The 22,572-nt window shown below is 41.7% G+C and overlaps 1 protein-coding gene across 1 annotated transcript in view; it reads left to right on the forward strand.

Annotated features, from left to right (window-relative positions):
- GPC3 (glypican 3) overlaps nt 1-22,572 on the forward strand; it is a 440,854-nt gene that overhangs the window by 36,780 nt on the left and 381,502 nt on the right. The window contains exon 2 of the mRNA XM_066581848.1: nt 16,279-16,440. Within this exon, the coding sequence (XP_066437945.1) occupies nt 16,279-16,440 (162 nt within the window). The remainder of the gene's footprint in view (nt 1-16,278; nt 16,441-22,572) is intronic.

Consider the following 22,572-nt stretch of genomic DNA (forward strand, 5'->3'; position numbering starts at 1 on the left):
AATTATATCACTTACATAGTACTAAGGAGATCCTGAAAATCTGACCTGTTGGGGGGTCGTGAGGACTGAACTTTGGGAAACACTGTTGTAGATTGACAAACAGTTAGAGCAACTCTTACCTTTGTTAAAGGGGTTGTCCCGCGCCGAAATCAAAAATTTTTTTTCAACAGACCCCCACATGGTGCACAGTTAAAAAGAATCCATTTGTTATTTAAAAAAAAAACATTCGCTTACCTGCATCCCTGTTCTGCAGCTTTGAAGATTCTTCTTTTCTTCTTTCAAAGATGGCGCCGCTGGTCTTCTCCCACGGTGCACCGCGGGTCTTCTCCCAGGGTGCACCGTGGATTTTCTTCTCCAGTCGTGCGTTCCACTGCCGATTACAGCCACCTCATTGGCTGATCGGCACCACGTGCCGGAGGCGGAGCTACGATGACGCGGAGAAGAGGGAGGAGCCAGGACGCCGCTCGTGAGCCCGGACACAGCCAGCAGAAGATTCTTATCTGCGTAAGTGCCTACTGTTGCGGCGACCAGAGAAGAAGGCTTCAGTCGTCGCCATGGAGACGGGGATGCCTGCACCGGAGGGGGTAAGTGTATAACTTCTGTATGGCTCATAATTAATGCACGATGTATATTACAAAGTGCATTAATATGGCCATACAGAAGTGCTGAACCCCACTTGCTTTCACGGGACAACCCCTTTAAGTATTAACTAGAGATGAGTGAACATACTTGCTAAGGACAAAAACTCGAGTGAGTATTGTCTTTTATGAGTACCTGCCCGCTTGTGAGAAAAGATTTGGGTGCCGGCGGGGATATGTTGCGGGAAAGAGCAGGAGGGAGCGGAGGGAGGGGACAGAGAGAGAGAGATCTCCCCCCCGTTCCTCCCCGCTCTCCCCTGCCTCCCACCGGCACCCGAATCTTTTCTCACAGGCGGGCAGGTACTTAAAAAGGACAATACTCGCTTGAGTATTTGTCCTTAACGAGTATGCTCGCTCATCTCTACTATTAACATTCTTTTCAAGATTTAGTGTATCTTTAACATTGAAAATGTACTTTTTTTTCCTAGAGTGCTTCTTCACTACTAGATTTTCCATCCCTGGAGAAGATCAGCTATTTAATTAAGAAAAAAAAAAATCCGACAAATATTATGTTAAATTATTAAGCAAAGCCAATTAGATAGTAATTCTGTACGGCTGGGTATTTTATGTTGTCTGAGCTGATTTGCACCTTTAAACAATCTAAATGATTATTTGAACTTGTAATGTTTCTATGGTGACGGAGTACTTGAGGCACATTTTTATGATGCTTATCTAATTCCTTTTGTGATCATACTGTGTTTGCAATCTTGAACCTACAGGCAAACCGCGGCCTACTGTTTTATTTATTTATATATAGATTTGGAAAGTTGGGGGTGTTTAATGACGCGTCGTAACAGAACAATTAGTGGTGGGAAGAAATGGAATCTTCAGGCAAAGAAAACTTATGCAATGGAAAGAACTCTTAATTGTACAGAATTATAATAATCATATACGTGTTTCTATAAACGGGCTTGGTTTCTAAAAATTGTTCACTTAGAGCGATTGATGTCTGCTTTTTTGTGCAATGAACTAGTCATAGTCCTTGACAGTTGACTGTCTCAATCTCTTTAGAAGATGAACCACTATTTAAAGGGGTTGTCCCGCGCCGAAACGTTTTTTTTTTTTTTCAATAGCCCCCCCGTTCGGCGCGAGACAAACCCGATGCAGGGGTTAAAAAAGAAAACCGGATAGTGCTTACCTGAATCCCCGCACTCCGGTGACTTCTTACTTACCTGGTGAAGATGGCCGCCGGGATTTTCACCCTCGGTGGACCGCAGGGCTTCTGTGCGGTCCATTGCCGATTCCAGCCTCCTGATTGGCTGGAATCGGCACGTGACGGGGCGGAGCTACGAGGAGCCGCTCTCCGGCACGAGCGGCCCCATTCAGAAAAGAAAAAGACTGGACTGCGCAAGCGCGTCTAATCCGGCGATTAGATGCTGAAAATTAGACGGCACCATGGAGACGAGGACGCTAGCAGCGGAACAGGTAAGTGAATAACTTCTGTATGGCTCATAATTAATGCACAATGTACATTACAAAGTGCATTAATATGGCCATACAGAAGTGTATAGACCCACTTGCTTTCGCGGGACAACCCCTTTAAGGCTCTCTCTTTACTATTGCTGGTGGCAGAATGGCAGAATTTATCTCCCTGCTCTCAAAAACAAAATTAACGTTTTGCAATACATTAGTTGTACCCATACATTGTATCAATAAAAACTACAGTTTGCCATGCAAAAAGCAAGCCCTCATATGGCCATATTATTGGAAAAATTAAAAAAGTTATGGTTTCTGAAAAGTGGAGATGACAATCCTAAAAAAATTGTTGCGTCCTCATGGCCAAAATAAGCCGTGTACTTATGGGGTTAAAGTATTGAGCCTTACCCAGAAAAAATTGAGCTAGGAAGCTGAAACTGCCCCATTATTCTACATATTCCCCCAGGATGTCATTGTACATGCAACATCTCTTCTGCAGCTTTTTAAATCCCTGCAAATAGAATTCTTCCGACTGCTGGTCAAACCACTCTTTTGCAGAACTAGTTGCCTCCAAAACACTCCCAAACGGCTGTCCTTTTAGATGTTTTTTGAGATTGGGGAACAGATGGTAGTCAGATGGAGCCAGGTTGGGTGAATAGGGTGGATGGGCATCAGTTGAAAGCCTAAGGAGGTCATTTTTGCAATACTGGCCCCTGCAGTGTGTGGCAGGGCATTGTCATGCAACACGATGACAGCTTTGGAGAGCTTTCACCGACATTTTTCCTTAATATTTTGTCCCAGCTTTGTCAATAACTAACAGTAATATGTTGCATTGATGGTTGAACCCCTTGGGAGGTCGTCCACGAGCAAAACTCCCTTTTTATCCCCAAAAATGGTTGCTATTAGCTTTTGCACTGACCTTTGCACACAAAACTTCTTTGCTCTGGGGGAACCACTGTGCCTCCATTCCTTAGACTGTTCCTTTGTCTTTGGATCATAACACTAGATCCATCATCACCAGTTATCAGTTTGTCCAGGAAATCTGACTTATTTCTTGCAAAATGCTTCAAAACAGCCACCGATATCTCCACACGTCTCCTCTTCTGTTCAGTTGTCAAAAGTTTTGGGATCCACTTGGCTGTAAGCTTGATTTTTGCATCATTGAATACAGACAAATACACAAGTACACCCGGCAATTTACAGCTTTCTAGCTCAATGTTTTCTGGGTAAGGCTCAATACTTATCAGCACCCCCTCGTATTCACATGGGAGGATGATCAAACAAAGGCTCATGTAAAAAGATAACAACTTACATATTAACTAAGTAACATAGTATGTTAGGCAAAAAGGAGACAATGTCCATCAAGTTTTGACTGTTTCCACCCCCCCCCCCTTTGTTGATCCAGAAAAAGGCAATTTAGCCCAACTTGTTGCGCAGTACCTTCCAAAAATAAAGCACACTTTAAGTTGTGTGAGTCAAACTTTTTCTGTGAAGCCACAAATTGTCATCTGTGTGATCTATAGTTTTAATGCATGTGAAACGTAAATATTGCTTGACAGCTTCTAGGACAGAAATTGTGCCACTGTGGGGGGTCTGGAACGCAGACCGTAATGCGAATGTTGCCTGTATCCAAATTAAGAGGAAATATTATATAGAGTACTCATAGAGAACCATAATAAGCCACTACACAGACCGTCTAGTGATATCAGTATGAATTCTGTTTATTGTTGTACATTGCTAGTTTATATGCAAGTTGTAAAGAAGGCGTTTCCAAATGTTACCTGATGCCTGGTTACAAAGTACATTTGGCAACTGTAAATCAACAAGCCAAATGTTACCTGATGCCTGGTTACAAAGTACATTTGGCAACTGTAAATCAACAAGCTTTTCTAAACAAAAGGTATCAACAAAACTGTTTGAAGTAGACATGGAAACAGTTACAGTGTGATAATACAGGTTTTGTTAATTACATTTCTTGTTTGGGAAGAACTGTAATCTTCAAAGTTCATCAGCAATTTGCACATCAAAAGAGGGGACATTGTTTCTAATTTTCACATAGACAAAACTGGTTCAGCCACCTACTCGGAAGTCAGCACAAAGTTGGTAAGTTGGTATTCAGTAAGATAACTGAATAAAATCTAATTAGTCATACATTTGGTATTTTAAAATCAATATTTAAATAAACGCTTGAATATACCTTTTTACATATGATTCTATATCCAAATTCTACTAGCAACTTCCGGAATGTTTTACATATAATACATAACATTATATAACCAAATAACTAATGTCACATTCATTACACTGTTTCCTTATCTTTCTTATGTTAGGTTATTGATTAATATTGATTGACCCCTATCATTCCCCCATTTGGACATCAGAGCCACCATTATCTCCTGGTTCTGTCACCCATAGGTGTCGGGTTCCCAGGTAGGAATGGTGCACTCTATGTCCATCAAGATATGAAGACATAATATCAAATATTGCAAGTCAATCAAGTTCACAATACAGTAATCTTAGATTTATCAACATCAATATCGTCATCGTCATATTAGACACTTAAAGGGGTGTAGAAAATCGGCATTCAGTACATTTAGCTATTCATAAAATTATTACCTTAATTGCAATATATATATATATATATATATATACACATAAGATTATACTAGTCGGACGATTGCAGAGTAGCTGTTATTTCTGTTGCCTTAATTCGTTGGCATTTCCCGATTTCATTAGAGTCACAAGTAAAATTACAACATTCTTCAGCCAACGCAACATTTCTCACCTAAAACCGAGTTATATTCGTCCAATGTGTATATTCAATGGTATCGCAATGGGGACAATATTCAAATAAATTAAGGAAGGTGTTTTCCTGAACAACATTGTCATCTACTACATCACTATCATTGTGAACTATTGAGCGTATGTCTCGAAGAGTCTCTACAGGAGTGGGGACAGATAATAGAAAAGTCCGCAAAATGTCCTCTCCACTCCTGAGGTTGGGCATACACGTGTGGGAAATATTTGCCCACCCAGTCCATCGCTTGTCCATGTGGATCGTTCGTAGTGGTGTTTCCCAATAAGAAGACAGTCCAATAAGACAAATGCAGAAGTCAAAATCAAAATGTCCATTACCTCCCCCACCCAAACAACGCCGGGATCCCACCCATCACTTTTCCTCTGGCTCGGGAACTTTCTTGCAGTGGGAGGCATGTATCCACTTTTACAGAAGTAGGTTTTTTTTGTTTTTTTTTTTTTTGCGACCACCCAGTCTCCAGGCTGCAAGAAATGAGTCCCCTCTAGATTGTCAGGGTCTGGAATTGGGGAAAACACTAGATCGGGTGTTATTTTCAGTTTACGACATAGTTCTTGTACATATTCAATAACCTTATCACACCCCTGCTGTAGGGCCTGTGGATGGTACAGGCCTAATCTTGGCATAGAGCCAAACACTTCTTTTAACTTAAGCATATCATTTCAGTTCTTTCAACTCTGTTAAACTCTGCGGGTGGTATGGAGTGTAAAACGCTTGTTCCACCCCAAGGCTGACATCACCTTTCGCATCACTTAACCTGTAAATTGTGTACCTCTGTCACTCTCAATTGTCTCTAGTACCCCAAATCTACATACAAGTTCTGACACAAGTTTAGCCACTGTACATTGTGCGGTGGCTTTGAACAGGTCCACACACACAAGGACGTACTCATACCTGCCTGATTTGGGAAGCTGGATGTAATCGATTTGTAATCTCTGAATAGGATACAGTGGTCTGGGTGTGCACTTCACATGCCTTCACATATGCCTTTGCCAACCTGTCGAACCCTGGAGCATACCATACCTTGTCCATAACAGAAACCATGGCATTCCGAGAGGCATGCACTTTCCCGTGAGCTAGGACGGCGAGGTGGGTGTAGGCAGCCGCTGGTACATCATCTACGTCCCGTAGGACGCCAAATTCCAAATCAACAAGAGCGGTGGGACCAAGATCCAACTTACAGCACAAGGGGTCTTGCGTACTGTCCAGGAGGGCTGCAGCCTTGGCTGCCCTATCCCCTTGTTCTCTGGTGACTGCCCCTGCGTGTGTGCTTTAACCTTTATTATGGCCACTTGTCCTGGCAACATGATAGCTTAATGGGCTTGCCTTGTGCCGTGAGAAAGCTCCTGGACCGCCAGATGGGTCCATAATCGTGTGCAGTACCAAAGGCGTACCTGGAATCAGTGTAGATGCTGGCAGTGGTACTTTTCGCAATCGTACAGGCCTCAGTTCCTGCGCTGACATGTATGGCGGCAGTGGCTTTTGTACAAGTATCTCATTCAGTGTGACTACTTCAAAACCTGTTACAAGCCTTCCTTTGTCATTCAGGTATCTAGATCCATCCTCAAACATTTCAAGGTGGGGGTTTAGGAGGGGTTTGTCAGTGACATGTGCGAACCCAGCTGTCACAATCATGCTGGTGTTCTGCGTCAAAGGCCTCCTCTTCATCATTAGTCAGAGAATTTGCAAAAAGCTGGTCCTCTGTACTTACTCCCCCATTTGAATCAGTGTCACCTAATGGCAATAAGGTGGCCGGATTCAAAGTGGTGCAACGTTGAAATGAGACATTGGATGAAGAGTGTACTGCAAGTTCCATTTTGATCTGTCTAGCACGGGACAGATGTCTATGGCTTACCTGTGTCAGGATACCATGTATGTCATGTGGGGTGTAGATCACCATGGTGTGATCTAGGACAACGTCAGAACTTTTGTCCATTAGTGCCTGAACTGCTAGAACCGCTCGGACGCAGGATGGAGACCCTCTAGCCACCGCGTCAAGATGGGCACTGTAGTATGCTACAGGTCGCTTTTTGTGTCAGTACAGCGGTGGCGTGTCCCTCCATCTCAGTGACGTACATTTGGAAAGGGTTGTCATAGTCTGGCAGCCCCAGTGCACCCGGTTACCTGTACTTTCAGCAGATAGAAGGCTGACTCGGCCTGCGAGGTCAGGGCAAATGGCCGTGAACCCAAACAGTCGTACAGAGGCTGCATGGTCATGGAGGCAGAGCGTCCATTGCCAATAGTATGAAACCAGTCCCAAGAAGGTACGCAACTGGGCATGGGAGGTGGGAAGTTACATGTCACTTACCACCTTCGTGCGTTCCGGCGTCAGGTGCTTAGTACCTGGACCTAGGCAGTGGCCCAGGAACACTACGTGAGACTTGCAGAACTGAAGTTTCTCTTTGCTGGCTTTTCAGCCATTCTACTCTGATGGAGGAAACACAAAAGGCTTAGTGATGCATTGAGGTAACTGTCAGCAGTACATAAAAGTAAATTAAAAACAAATCATCAACATATTACAAGAGGGCGGTGCCCTCGCGAATTGGCCAGGCGTCTAATACCAGTTTCATGAATCTGGTGAACTGGTATTGGGCTATACTGTGCCCCTTGTGGCAGCACTATCCAACAGTACTGCTTTCCTCTGAAATTAAATACAAACAAATACAGACAGTCTGTCGAGGTCCGTCTGACTGGTAGCCCAAAGGCTCAAAGGAACGACACTAAGAACTTGTTTCTCTGCGTGCGTAAGAGTGAAGACAGGGAGAGGTGTCGCTAGGTCTGCTGCCATCCGACCGAAGGTCGGGTGACTTTCAGACCTGGGGTGTATACGAGCCTCACCGGACGGGTGAAATTCGATACAAGATCCCAAGGATCCCATCATTTCGGTTCCCAATATGCTTTCAGGACTTTCCAGCACAAGGAAGCGCATGAGGCATCGTGACCCTTTAAACATTACCTCTAGTGGTTCAGTTTCTGCCAGCTGAATCGGCACTCCTGAAACCCCTTGCACCAATTACTGCTAGATAATCAAGCTGGTATTCTATTAAAATAGATCAGAACCTTGTAGCAAAAAAAATTAAAAATTAAAAATTTAGAAATTGCTGACCTGCAATACCTGGATCACCTATGTCAGATATCCAGTTCCTTGGGCTAAGCAATGACTCAGGAATTGGAGTTTGTCTTGGAGGTGACTTACTATTTGTCAGGACCTGCGGAAAGCTGAGTTTCTGCAGTAACTATCAAGACAAATACATGAGCCGGATCTACCAAGAGAGCAGTTAGTTTACAAAACCTCCTCTGAACTGTCACTTGAGGTCTCAACCCGTACCGATCCATCCGGTGAAAATTTGATGGATGCAGATAAGGCTTGTAAGATATTAGTACAAATAACAGACATAAATTACAACAAGGCAGAATAATCCACAAACATGTATTCATATTGGAATATGATATTCTTTAAGCAAATTCATTATTAATCTGATCCTGCCTGCAATGTCTCATCAAATTTGAGAAGGGAAAAAAAAACTTCCTAACTGCCCAAGCTCCTCACCCCCTCCTTTGTAGACAAAAGAAGGATGAAACATTACCTACTTTTACATTATCTAGCTCCACTCCTTCGATGCTGGTCGTCTGCATGTCTCTCCTACAGAACATTCTTTCAGAGACAGTGCAGTACTAACAGCATTTAGCAGTGATATAGACGTCCAACCAATCACAGAACTGACATTTACACAAAAAGCAAAGAAACTAAAATATATCTTAAAAAAATCCCTATATGTTCTCTATTTTTAAGACCGTATAATTCACATAATTCATTACAAGTTTCTTATTTCATCAGCGTCTGTCTTCCTTTCTATGACCCTGAATTTTATCTCTATGAAACAATAGCTAAGATATTAATAAGCAACTAAAACATTCAGACTTTAAACAGCATTAATTATTAGTAATTACAAGACGTATACTTCTCTCCTAGGCTGGTCTGTGTTGAGGGTGGAAGACCTCTTCCTATTGTTCTTCCCTCCCATCTCCTTACATCACCTAGCTCCACCCCCTGTGGTCTGGCTCAGCGTTTGGTCTTTCTTGCCTCATTTAGTTTCTAGCCACCGGACAGTATACACCATATAACACAATCTAACTCTCATACGGGCCCTTCATTAATACACACACATAAAGACAAAAACATTTGCATGTCAGTTACTACTTTTTAAGTGTCAGTACTTCCTCACTTGTCTAAAAGTGTCGGTACTTCCCAACCCTGCTTATTTCCCTCGTCTCTACTAATTCTCTTATGTTTATTTTTATCCCAATCTGTGCCACAATAGTCTTTCACATAATTTTAGATTATAGTTCCCACTGCCTTCCCTGTTTTACATCTGCTTCTATATCACCCTCCGCTCCCTGCATCTCTTTCTTGTCCTCATGCTTCCACTCACTAGCCTAGGATCTAGTGAGCATAGGCATAACCGGTTTGCACCGAGGAGCTCCGCAAGCAGGGCAGCTCTCTCTCCAATCCGGGTTCTGTTGTCCATAATGCCAGCAGGTCCATCCCTCCAGTCCAATGTTTGACCTTGGAGTGGATGACTTGGCATAGGGTGGGGAGGAGACGGTTGGAATTGAGATGAAGGAGGGGGTGAAGATGGAAGAGGGAACTAACCCGACAATGAGAGAACATCTTTGAATTCTTTTCTCATTTCATTTTCAGCTACTGAACAGTATATATATATATAATACAACATACTTCCTGTATAGCCAAATATAACCAATTCTTAATTCAGATTTCTTTGCAAAGACAAGTAGGTCTTCTAAAGCCCAGTACTCCCCACCCTTTGAAATTTATCTTATCTTCTATAGAACACAGAAACTTGTCCAGACAGATAGCTTTATAACTGGTTCCACTGCCTGTGACCATCTTCACTTGCCCCCACCTTACAAAAACTGCAAATTCACACTCACTAAGGGGGGTTTTATTCATTCCTATACGGACTGATAATATGTGAAGTAGAAATTGGGATTGTATTTACTGTACACCAGACTTCCAATAATGAGCGAATTATGTATAGATAAGAAAAACTCTTAGTACCGCGGTTTTTACACAATTCGCTCAGAATAGGCTACCCAATGACAAACACAATACAACTTATGCCCATTTCTACCTACATACTTATATTCACCACTCCAGATAGCAACTATTATTACCGTGCATTGTTAAACCTTCTACCTTTCCTTAACTCATTGACTTGTTTTTTTTCTTTACTATAACCTTCAGCTAAAATTGCTTACATCAACTTTACACTCAGGAAAAAAAAAAAACACCACACAGTATATATACTTCATTGTTCTTTTGAACCCCCACAGATATGAGTGGGGTATAACTTTCTTACACTTAGAAATTAGACATTACAAGAACACTAAGACGTACAACAAAGATTAGTTTACATAACAACAAGACTTACAAGACAAACAATAGTGGTTATTTGTCACATAATTGTCCACAGATTTTGCATGAACTTACTTTATGTCCCAGAGGGACACAATCTATAAGAGGATTCCCTTTCTCTGATAACCCCTTACTGCCGTATCTATACTTGCCTTAATCCATCTGTCTAACATATTTTTATACAACCTTTTGACTATCTCTGAATCTTTTCCCCAAACTTGCTGGTCTAAGACTCCCAAAATTCTAAACACCTTACTACATTCTTCTTCCCACAGCTAACGTGCCTTCTTTGTCTTTTACTATTTCTCTAGCTGATTTCCATATAGGCATACTACTTGCCCTGTACGTTTCCCATATTGTCTGTTCCTTTATCTAAACCGGCGTCTCTGATATCTTTCATATGCTTTTTCCCGTACTATTGCCAGAACTCATAGTTAAAGGTTCCTGCTTTTCTAAGTCCTATCTTTCTATATTTTATACATTTGTCTGCGTACGTCTCCCCCTTCCCTTTCTCTTATAGACTTACCTCTTGATTTACCACTGTTACACAGCATTGAGGATGCATACGGCTTTCCTCAGATAAATCTGGCGGTCCCTTCTGCCAAGTCCGAAACTGGCAGGATAACTATTTATTTTATTTCCCACTATTCATCACTAAGTAAACAGGACCTGATATCACCTAGTAAACTAAGGACCCCTGGTCCCTGGTCCTGGAATAGTTTTACGGACTCCTTAAGGGGGGGGGTTTAGGGGACTTCTGGTGATATTATAACAGACTCAGTAAAAGCAAATTATGGCTAACACGACACAGACTATCAACGTACAGATTTCAACAATTACTACAGGCAACATGGCAATATACACACAAGGGTTCTTCCGTCTAGCACGGTCACTAAGAACACCGTAAATAACAGGCAGAAGCGTCCTATATAACATACAGCAACTCACCCCCTGTCGACACGAGGACTGAATGAAGTCAGGAGAGCCCAGAGCTTGAGTGGTAAGTCAAGAGCTTACCGTATACCGGTGTTTTGTAGATCTGGGGTCCCGTGGCCTCTCGTCCGGCTGGTCGGCAGGTAGTGTAGTCAGGTATCGGCTGCAGGTAAGGAGTTAGCTTCTGCCCCACGTTGGGCGCCAAATAAACTGTGGGGGGTCTGGAACGCAGACCGTAATGCGAATGTTGCCTGTATCCAAATTAAGAGGAAATATTATATAGAGTACTCATAGAGAACCATAATAAGCCACTACACAGACCGTCTAGTGATATCAGTATGAATTCTGTTTATTGTTGTACATTGCTAGTTTATATGCAAGTTGTAAAGAAGGCGTTTCCAAATGTTACCTGATGCCTGGTTACAAAGTACATTTGGCAACTGTAAATCAACAAGCCAAATGTTACCTGATGCCTGGTTACAAAGTACATTTGGCAACTGTAAATCAACAAGCTTTTCTAAACAAAAGGTATCAACAAAACTGTTTGAAGTAGACATGGAAACAGTTACAGTGTGATAATACAGGTTTTGTTAATTACATTTCTTGTTTGGGAAGAACTGTAATCTTCAAAGTTCATCAGCAATTTGCACATCAAAAGAGGGGACATTGTTTCTAATTTTCACATAGACAAAACTGGTTCAGCCACCTACTCGGAAGTCAGCACAAAGTTGGTAAGTTGGTATTCAGTAAGATAACTGAATAAAATCTAATTAGTCATACATTTGGTATTTTAAAATCAATATTTAAATAAACGCTTGAATATACCTTTTTACATATGATTCTATATCCAAATTCTACTAGCAACTTCCGGAATGTTTTACATATAATACATAACATTATATAACCAAATAACTAATGTCACATTCATTACACTGTTTCCTTATCTTTCTTATGTTAGGTTATTGATTAATATTGATTGACCCCTATCACCACATAAGTCTAGCTCTAACTTTAGAGGAGCTGAGAGAGATTTCAGAAATAACATCCGTTTTGTACATCCATTGTAAGTGATGATACCAGACACAACCCAGGAACAGAAGTAACATTGCTTCTTATTATTAATATTAGACAGCCCCTTAAACAAAACTCTTGCTTTGTGTTATTATCAATAAATAATTTATAGGGAACTTGTCACATTGAAAATATGGTAAAATCTGCCAGCGTCATGTTGCAGAGCAGGAGGAGCTGAATGAATTGATACATACCCTGTTTCCCTGAAAATAAGACATAGCATGATTTTTCAGGTTTTTTGAGGATGCTTGAAATATAAGCTCTACTTCAAAATTAAGCCCTGCTAACAGTTAATGTAAAATGTCAATTTAAATATTGTCCAGGCAGCTATACATGTAAAAAAGTTAAACCTTTTGGAACAAAAATTAATATAAGACACTGTCTTTTTTGGTGGAAACACGGTAGTTTGTGCGAAAAGATTCAGTGCCAATTATTGATAAACTGTTCGTTATGGAATTAGTCAAGGAGGCAGTCTTGAACTTGAAAAAGACCCTTGCATGGGTCGAAACGTCGTGTTTCTTTTACTGGATGTAATAAAGAGGCATCTTATGATGGATTTTTAAGAAGAATCCACTCCTGGCGCTGCTTATTGGCTTGAACTTTGCTGGTTACGTTTGGAGGAGCCAAGGGAGTCTGGCTCCTTAGGTGAGCTGTGCGCACTATCTTTGCTACCTCTCACTGTGGTGGTTTTACATTGAGGAGTGCTGCTGTGGCATACTTTTGGAGTCTTTACCAGTGTCTGGCAGCTATTACTAGTTAGGACCGTCTACTGGACACCTAACCCCATAATGAGACATAGTTTTGCTTAGAAAATCAACAGAACAGGGTATTTGACATGGGTGCCCAAACTTTATATCTATGGTAACAGTCAAAATTTGGACACATCTTCGCATTCCATGCTTTCTCTTGTTTGTTTTTTTTATTTTCTACATTGTAGATTCATATTGAAGGACATGTGAACTATGAAGGAACACATATGGAATTAAGTAGTAAACAAAAAAGTGTATGTTTTATACTGTATTTTAGATTCTTCAAAGTCTCCCCCCTTTGCAATGCTGACAGCTTTGCACATTCTTGGCATTCCCTCAATCAGCTTCATGAGGTATTCACCTGGAATGGTTTTTAACTAACACATATGCCTTGTCAGGAGCTAATTTGTGGAATTTATTATCTTTTTAATGTGCTTGAGACCCTCAGTTGGGTTGTGCAGATGTCCGGTTGGTATACAGTTCCATACAATGTTTAGCCCTATTCCATTACTGTTCTAATCCACATTGTGGCAAGAATCGCTCAACTACGTAAAGAGAAAGGACAGTCCATCGTTACTTTAAGACATGAAGGTCAGTCAATCCAGAAAATGTCAAGAACGTTTATAAGGTATCCTAAAGTGCAGTCATGAAAACCATGAAAAGCTGTGATGAAACTGGCTCTCATGAGGACCCCCGCAGGAAAGGAAGACCAAAACTTACCTCCGTTGCAGGAGAAGTTCATTGCAGTTACCAGCCTCAGAAACCGCACGTTAGAAGCACCTCAGATTACAGACCACATAAATGCTTCACAGAGATCAGGTACCGGATATATCTCTACATCAACTGTTCAGAGGAGACTGCAAGAATCAGGTCTTTATGGGGAAATTGCTGCAAATAAGCCACTACTAAGGAATATCAACAAAAGAATTGCTTGGGCCAATAAACACAAAGAATGGACATTAGACCAGTGGAAATCTGTGCTTTGGTCCGAGGAGTCAAAATTGGGGATTTTTGGTTCCAACCACCATGCCTTTGTGAGGTGCAAAATAATGCAGCCAATAAGTGATTCGCATCTCTGAGAAGTCCTTCAAGACTGTTGAAAAACCATTCCAGGTGACTATCTCATGAAGCTGATTGAGAGAAGGTCAAGAGTGTGCAAAGTTGTCATCTAAGCAAAAAGAGTTGACTTTGAAGAATCAAAAATCTAAAACATATTCTGTTTTGTTAAACACTAGAGATGAGTGAGTATACTCGCTAAGGCACATTACTCGAGCGAGTATCTCCCCGTTCGTCTCTAAAGATTCGGGGGCCGGCGCAGGTGACAGGTGAGTTGCGGCGGGAAGCGGGGGGGAGAGAGGGAGAGAGAGATCTCCCCTCCGTTCCTCCCCGCTCTCCCCCGCCGCTCCTCGCCCCCCGCCGGCCCCCGAATCTACAGAGATGAGCGGGGAGATACTCGGCTAAGGCACTACTCGCTCGAGTAATGTGCCTTAGCGAGTATATTTGCTCATCTCTATTAAACACTCTTTTGTTGACTACTTACTTGCATATATGCTCTTCATACCTTTCATGTCTTCAATATGAAGACATAATGTAAAAAAAACAAGATAAAGCATTGAATGACGAGGTGTGTCCAAACTTTTGATTAATACTATGTATATTAATAAAAGGGGTTGTGCAGGATTAGAAAAAAAAAGTCTTTTCTCTCCTCCAGTCCAGTGGGTGGTCCTACTCAGTAATTGACAAACTCCCCTATATGAATGTCCATACAGAAATAATGTCAAGCACTGATTAACACTTCCAGTTGGGCTCCTAACTCCACAATGAGCTGAGATTTTGATCATTACTGGATAAGTTACATTGTATCTTTCCCCACAATACTATATATCAGCTTTCTCTGCTTTCTCTGCTATATTATGTACTGCCTGCAGTATGGTCTGTATGTTCAATGTGACAGATTCTCTTTAGATTCTGACTGTACATAGTGCTTTGGTTGTTAAAGAGTCTGTGAACTCTAGTAAGCAATATTATGATTGCACCGCTGATTTATACAGTTTTGTATTCTATTTCCCCTGGCGATTGACTGTGTTGATTGTGTGTAGCAAAATTGCATTTGATACTCAGTGTCACAATAGGAAAGCACATCTGTCTCATACAACCATCTATGGACAATATTAGAAATCCATTTCCATAGATATTCTCTATTCATTTGCACTATTTCAAGTGTACATACACTACATCCATAGGAAAAGAAATGGACTACACATTTATCATTTACACTCTGGTCTATTGCTGCTAAGCACATTTTTATAAAAATGATCATAAAGTTCTTAGTATACATTTTGATCAAACTGTATAAGCCTATATGCCACTACACATCGATCTCTTTAAGTGGGTCTTTATTAAGGAGTACATACAGTGAAAGATAAAAGGTTGGTGCTCTGAAATCCTCATGTACAATACATTTTGTGGAGCTTTCTCCTTTAAAGCACAATTATTTGTACTGCAGACCTCTCCTTTTTCCTAAATCTCTAAGAGCTCACTAGTTTACACTTGACTCTCTTCCCCTCTGCACTATCATACTCCTACATATTGCTTGAATCAATGCAGAGGCTGCTGTAATCTCAGGGCTTTCTTAAACAGCAAGTTGCTTTTATGGACACGTTCATAACTTATAATTAGTAACTACATGTTTGGGAAAAAATAATTTGCCTCTATCTATCTATCTATCTATCTATCTATCTATCTATCTATCTATCTCATATCTATCTATCTCATATCTATCTATCTATCTATCTATCTATCTATCTATCTATCTATCTATCTATCTATCTATCTATCTATCTATCTCATCTGCCTCTGTGTAGGGAGAAAGTAAAGGGCTGCAGTAATTCAAGTTTGGTCCTGCTTTGCCCACTATGGTGCATATCCTTAGAGTATATTAAGTAGATCACTGAAGGTGCACTTTAAACGATCAGTTCTTATTATGGTCAAAGTAGAGAGATATTATCTAGAAAATGGCACTGTGTCTGTTCTTTGTTAATGATTTACTAAAACGCTCAAATATTTGTACACGGAAAACAACACTTTAAAAATGTTTGTATTTGGAGGAAGTTATTAATCCCAAATCTATTTACTGCATTGTGCTGCTATTTATTTTGGGGTTGGGGTAGAGCTCTTACAGTGAATGCTCTGCTAAATATTTATATTGTACTCTTCCAGGATCAGATCTACAAGTCTGTGTCACAAAAACCTCAACATGTTGTTCAAAGAAAATGGAGGAAAGGTATCAGGTTGCCTCTCGTGTAAACATGGAGCAGCTCATTCAGGCGGCCAGCGCTAAGTTGAAGTTCCTGATAATTCAGAATGCAGCTATATTTCAAGGTAAGGTGCAAAATGGTGTCTTCTTCTATCCAACATGTTCTGTCTGAAATCACTATATATAACTTTAGGCGCCTCGTGGAAATGAGCGTCTATAAGGCTATAACAATCACTGTTCACATGCAACGAAGAGCGAAAAATGATTTTTCTGTCTGCATAAAATACATGGCGAATGAATTATTTTTCATCGTTCATTCGTTGGCCGTGTTTACACTGAATGATTTGTTCAAATTTCCACGATCCAACAAGTTTTTTGAACAATGATTAATCTGTGTTAAAGGGCCCTTAGCCTAAATTACTGAATGCAATTGCCCCCTGGAGTGCCAGTTGGGGGTCCAAAGTTAAATGCCCGCTATATATAGCAATGTGGCATCCTGCCACTTAGTGAACCCTTTTGTATAGTCAGGAACTGGAGGCTCACTTATTTCCTTCGACTCATTACAAGTAGGAAATGTTTCTTCTCTCTTGGCAGCGGGGCTCACTAAGAGGAGGGAAGCCCCTGTACTACCCGTGTTTCCCCGAAAATAAGACAGTGTCTTATATTAATTTTTGTTCAAAAAGGTTTAACTTTTTTACATGTATAGCTGCCTGGACACTATTTAAATTGACTTTTTAAATTAACTGTTAGCAGGGCTTAATTTTGGAGTAGGGCTTATATTTCAAGTATCCTCAAAAAGCCTGAAAAATCATTTTGCATCCTCAAACATTCTGGAAAATCATGCTATGTCTTATTTTCGGGGTATGTCTTATTTTCAGGGAAACAGGGTATATAGTGTATGGTCACCATTACAGCTCCCATAAGAAGTTTGAGGAGGGCTTTTAGTGTGTTTAATTGCATTTACTAGTTGAGTTCATTAGGCCATTGTAAAAGTACCTACTCCAATTAAAGACTTCCTTTAACTACCTACTGCTTTACATCTTGCAATATGATTTTAACATTTATGCAACAATACACTTTAAAATTACTTTCCGGTTTTGGGACTAAATTCCGTCAGGGCACCAAAGGAGGCAGTTATATTATCTGCTGTTGGTCTTCTGTGCGGATGCCCCTCATATGCAGTGGTTTTGGGTCCAGTTTTCAGCCATCCAAGATAGCTGATGCAATCTTCAGACTACCTCATATCCACATTGCATTGGTAATGTTAGAATATCAATTCACTGTACACTGCTCTCTGATTGGCCAGCACTACACATGTGATCAGTGCTGGCCAATCAAAGAGCAATACACAGTTTGCATTAGTGTAACTAGAAAATTGCAGCTGCCATCTCGGGCGACTGAAAACAGGATCCCAAACCTGCGAATCGGAGGGACATCAGCAAAGAATGTAATGTAGCCCTAACCACTTACCCCAGGACAAAAATTTGCCCCAAAACTAGAGGGTCACTTTAATATATTATGCATTCTAAACTCAAGCATTCCATGAGTTAAAAGGATTTTTCCCTTGTAAACTATTAATGGCCTATCCTTAGAACAGGCCACCAATAGTAAATTGGTAGAGGTCAATCATACAGGAACCCCTCTGATCATCTATTTGCTAGGCTGGTATGCTCATTTAATTACTAATTTCTACAGGAAGCAGGCAGCTCTATTCCCAATTCAGTGGCCAGGCTTGGAAATGCAGGTGAAATTCTCATTTGCTTCAATAGGCACTTGTAATACCAAGCCTGGCCACTGCAGTGAGAATGAAGCTGTCTGCTTCCTGCAGAAATCAATCCAGTGTACAAGCACACTAAGCCAGCAGACAGCTAATTAATGTGGTTGCAGACCCCTACTGATCTACTATTGATGTCCTATTTTACATCTGGGCCATCAATAGTGTACAAGTGGACAACCCATTAAATTAAAGGGGTTATATAATAGTAGAAAGAAGATATGCGCTTTTCCCAAAAACAGTGCCACTCTTGTCCATGGGTTATGTCTGCTATCGCAGCCCTACCCCCATTCAATTAAATAGAGCTGAGGTGCAAAACTAGATACTAGCTATGGGCAACCCCTACAATTACTTCAAGACTATAGCTCAAGCCAAAGAACTCTGACAATGGTAAAAGTAATGGACGAGGGTGGGCTTCTCGCCATGACGTTTATCCTGTATTCACATATCTAGGTTTAAATTTACAGCTTGTATTAAGAGATGGAGACAGGCGTGCATTTATAATGGATTTTAAGAGAACACTCTAAGTAACAATACTGCTTGGAGTTTTGGAAAGTTTTCGAGTCCTGCTTGCTGACACAATGCTTTGTATATGTCAATTTTTATGTACTTTGCTGAAACACCGAAGCCGTTGTAGTATAGATCTAAACAACAATGCAGAGCTATAATTCTGTCCAAGCCCTAGAAATACGGCCCTGCATCTGTGGATCCTCTTATAATGGCGATTGCAAGGTTTCATCACTCTGCATAGAACTATTAGCAGTGGAAGGTGAGAGTAGGATGCGTATGGCGCCGCCTACGGCTTCTTGGTGAAGGCTTATCAGCCGTGTTCCCTGTCACTGTTTACATATCATTCCGCAGTACTGTCTGGAGAAGTGTGAATAATTTCATTAATTAAGATTTTAATTGCATAAACATATTATTTACGTCTCCTGGCAAACGGCTAAAATTAGTGCAGGCATTCTGAGCTGAATGCTTTATGGTAATGCGACGTCCCCTATGTAAACTACATTGTCATGAGAAGTGGTGTAGGCTTCGTAATTTCTGTTGTTGTACAAAATTAGTATTGTAAATGGCTACGAGAGTCACATTGATAAGCCCTGGTGGTCCTTTTGTTGTATAGCAGCACAGATTGTCATTTTAGGGCTCAGACAGTGGAGGTCTTGAACCTTTGGTTCAGAGACAAGAAGAACGTTGGCTAAGATATTGTAGCAAAAAAGAAACGGCAGAAGACTCTTTGAACCTTGATATGTAGCCATGTACACGGTTTTAATGTGTGCTCAATAAGGAAGTTAGATTGTATCCCAGTGCCAGACTATTTTTTTCCTTTTTTGCTACATTACCGTACTTAAGCCAGTGTTATCCGAACATGGTCATGTTGTGATACCAGACACTTGAATTCACATATGGGGTGAGCATTAGTTTACTTTTATGTGATATTGTAGGGATGGCTACTAGAGATGAGCGAGCATTGTCCTTAGCGAGTACCTGCCCACTCGGAAGAAAAGATTTGGCTGCCGGCGCGGGGGAGCGGTGAGTTGCTGGAGTGAGCAGGGGGGGAGAGAGGGAGGGAGAGATCTCCCCTCCGTTCCCCCCTGCTCTCCCCCGCCGCTCCCCGCCGGCACCCGAACCTTTTCTTCCGAGCGGGCAGGTACTCGCTAAGGACAATACTCGCTCGAGCAATTGTCCTTAGCGAGTATGCTCGCTCATCTCTAATAGCTACATATTTTCATGTTGGGAAGAACGTATATACAAGTATTGGTGTCTGTCCCATGGGGTGCATAATGTGATTTCCCATTCCAGACATACGAAGTATAACTAATTTTGAATAAACGTAATTAACCTCAACATCCTTTTGGTATATGAGAGAATAAGCTTGTATGGAAACAAGCACAAACACTGGGAAGAAGAAAGTTCTATATAGATGGTTGTATTCACACCCTAAGGGCTTTTTCACACGAGTGTATATCGGTCCGCCGTTTTCACGGTCGGCCAATATATGCTGTGATATGATACATTGGATTCCAATGCATCAGATCACATGGCTGTATTCCCGTGATGTAAACGTGCCCGGCTGGCCAATATAGTGCCGGGCGTTTTTACGTCAGGCCAAAAAGATAGTCCTGGAACTAACTTTTGGGCCAAAATACGTCGGCCGCTGCATGGGTTCCTATGGGAGCCAATGACAGCGGCCGGAGAAGGGAGGTGGGAGGGAGTTTAGCAGCGTGACTGCTTAACTCCCTCCTCGTCTCTCCTCCCCTCCGGCTGCTTAGCTACGCCCCCATCCTGCCCTCTCCCATTGCAGTCAGCCGGAGGGGAAGAGAGAGGGGGTGAGCCGGTGAGGGGGAGGGAAGGGGACGGGGCAACGGCATGGCGGCCTCGACAAATATATGCACCGGGCCCTATGCCGTCTGAATGGGCGCACAAACGTTAGATTTGTGCGCCCGTTCACGAGTTTTTACTACTCTTCGTGAAAACAGCGGCCGATATACGCTCGTGTGAAAGAGCCCATAACCTTATAGATACATGATGTGAAATTCCAGAGTGCCACTCCAAAAGCTACACTTGAGCCTCTCATCCAACAGCCTCAATGGGAGAACCTAATGGGATACATTAATTTATTTCCTATTTATATTGCTACAACATATTCTATAACACTGTGCAGAGATGCCACTATTGACAGAATGGTGGCCCAGTGATTGGCAGTGCAGAACTGTAGCTCGGGGCTTAAATCCAATCAAGGGCAACATTTGCATTGGGTTTCTGTGTTCTCCTTGTTTTAGATCTGGTCTACTCCAGTTTCCCCCCACATTCCAAAAATGTATTCATAGGTTCATTGGCTTTATGTTAAATTGGTCTAAAGGTGTGTGCTTGAGATAGGGAAATTAGATGATGAGCTGCAGTGGGGACAGGGACTGATGTCGGTAGTGGCAATTTCTGCACAATGTTTGCCCCTTTTAGCAGTGCAGCCATTGTAGGGATGAGTTTAAGCACTAAATGGCCATAGTTTAAGAAAATGGTCAATAAAGATGCCCCCTGTGCAGGTATATGTGATATCTTTGTAATTTTCAGGCACTGGGCCTATTAGAAAGGGCATTGTATGTTTAGTAAGAGGCCAGATGGCCAAATATTGATATCAAGTGCTGGGTGAAATCTGCTGGGTAGACAAGCATACTAAAGCTGGCAGAGGCCAGACTAAAGTAACTTTATTGGGGAAGAGAGTTCCTGTCCATGTGCCAACTGTCTTATGGAGGTGGATAGTGGTCTCCAGTGAGTAACTAATTCCCTGATACTCTGTATGAACAAGAGGAAAATAAATACATTATAGCAGCCACTGTCTACAATAAACCTCACAATCTGATTTTTCTCCAGCACCTACCGGTTAACCTGTTGAGCGAGCTCGGTAAGGTCAGCTACTCGAGCGAGCATCGCTCATCTCGAGTAACTGCCTTCTCGTCCGAGCGTGCTCGGGGGGCAGCGGGGGAGAGCGGAAGGGAGGGGGGGGGGGAGAATGAGAGAAATCTCTCTGTCTCTTCCCCCCGCTAACCTCCGCTCACCCCCGCCGTCCACCCGAGCACGCTCGGACGAGAAGGCAGTTACTCGAGATGAGCGATGCTCGCTGGAGTAACTGATCTTCCTGTGCGTGCTCGCTCATCTTTAGAGTACAAGCAAAAGCCCAAACAGCCATGCAGATGTTGCCTTGTTTGGTTTTCCAATTCCCAATTAAGACCCCAGTGCTGCAATGCAAAAATGCTAATTATTAGGCTATCAATAAGAAATTAAATAGCAGATTGTACAGAATTCAGCATTTGTAGTGAAACTGGTTCATGATTTACTTTGTCCCAAAAGATATATGTTGCATCAGGCATTCTAAGGCCCGGAAATCTTGGATAAAACTTCTCTCGGACAACATACGGACAGCCATGTATGTGCTGTCCGATCTGCACAGACACTGCAAATTGCATGTCCTATTCTAATCCATGAAAACAGACAAGGATAGGACACACAGCAATGCAATAAAATTGTGCATGTGTATTGCTTCCTAGGCTAACTAATGAGATAGAGTCAATATATGATATAATAGGCTATAGATACCCATCAGTCACTACACCAACTTATATCACTATAAAGATGTAGTTCCCAACATATTCCACAGTTGTGTAATGATTGATGATGAATATCATGCAGCAATGAGTACAAACTATGAGAAGTCATCTATGATCAGTCTACTACAGCGAGGCAATAATAGAAAAAGTCAACATTGTTGATACAGGCTATAGCTCATTAACACTTCATTCATTAACAAACCCCAGTGGGATCTTTCAGTTGCCCTTCAGAACCACAAGGAACTCATCTCTCCCATCTGATGCCCGAGCTAAGCCTGCTGTCATCTATATCAAGGTCATCCTGCAGAACACGTTTATCTCCTTCATGTTACATGACCAGATGGAGACCATGTTATTATTCTTCTACCATTGCCAAG

Source organism: Eleutherodactylus coqui, chromosome 10, assembly GCF_035609145.1.
Source record: "Eleutherodactylus coqui strain aEleCoq1 chromosome 10, aEleCoq1.hap1, whole genome shotgun sequence".
In the NCBI taxonomy this organism is placed as follows: Eukaryota; Metazoa; Chordata; class Amphibia; order Anura; family Eleutherodactylidae; genus Eleutherodactylus; species Eleutherodactylus coqui.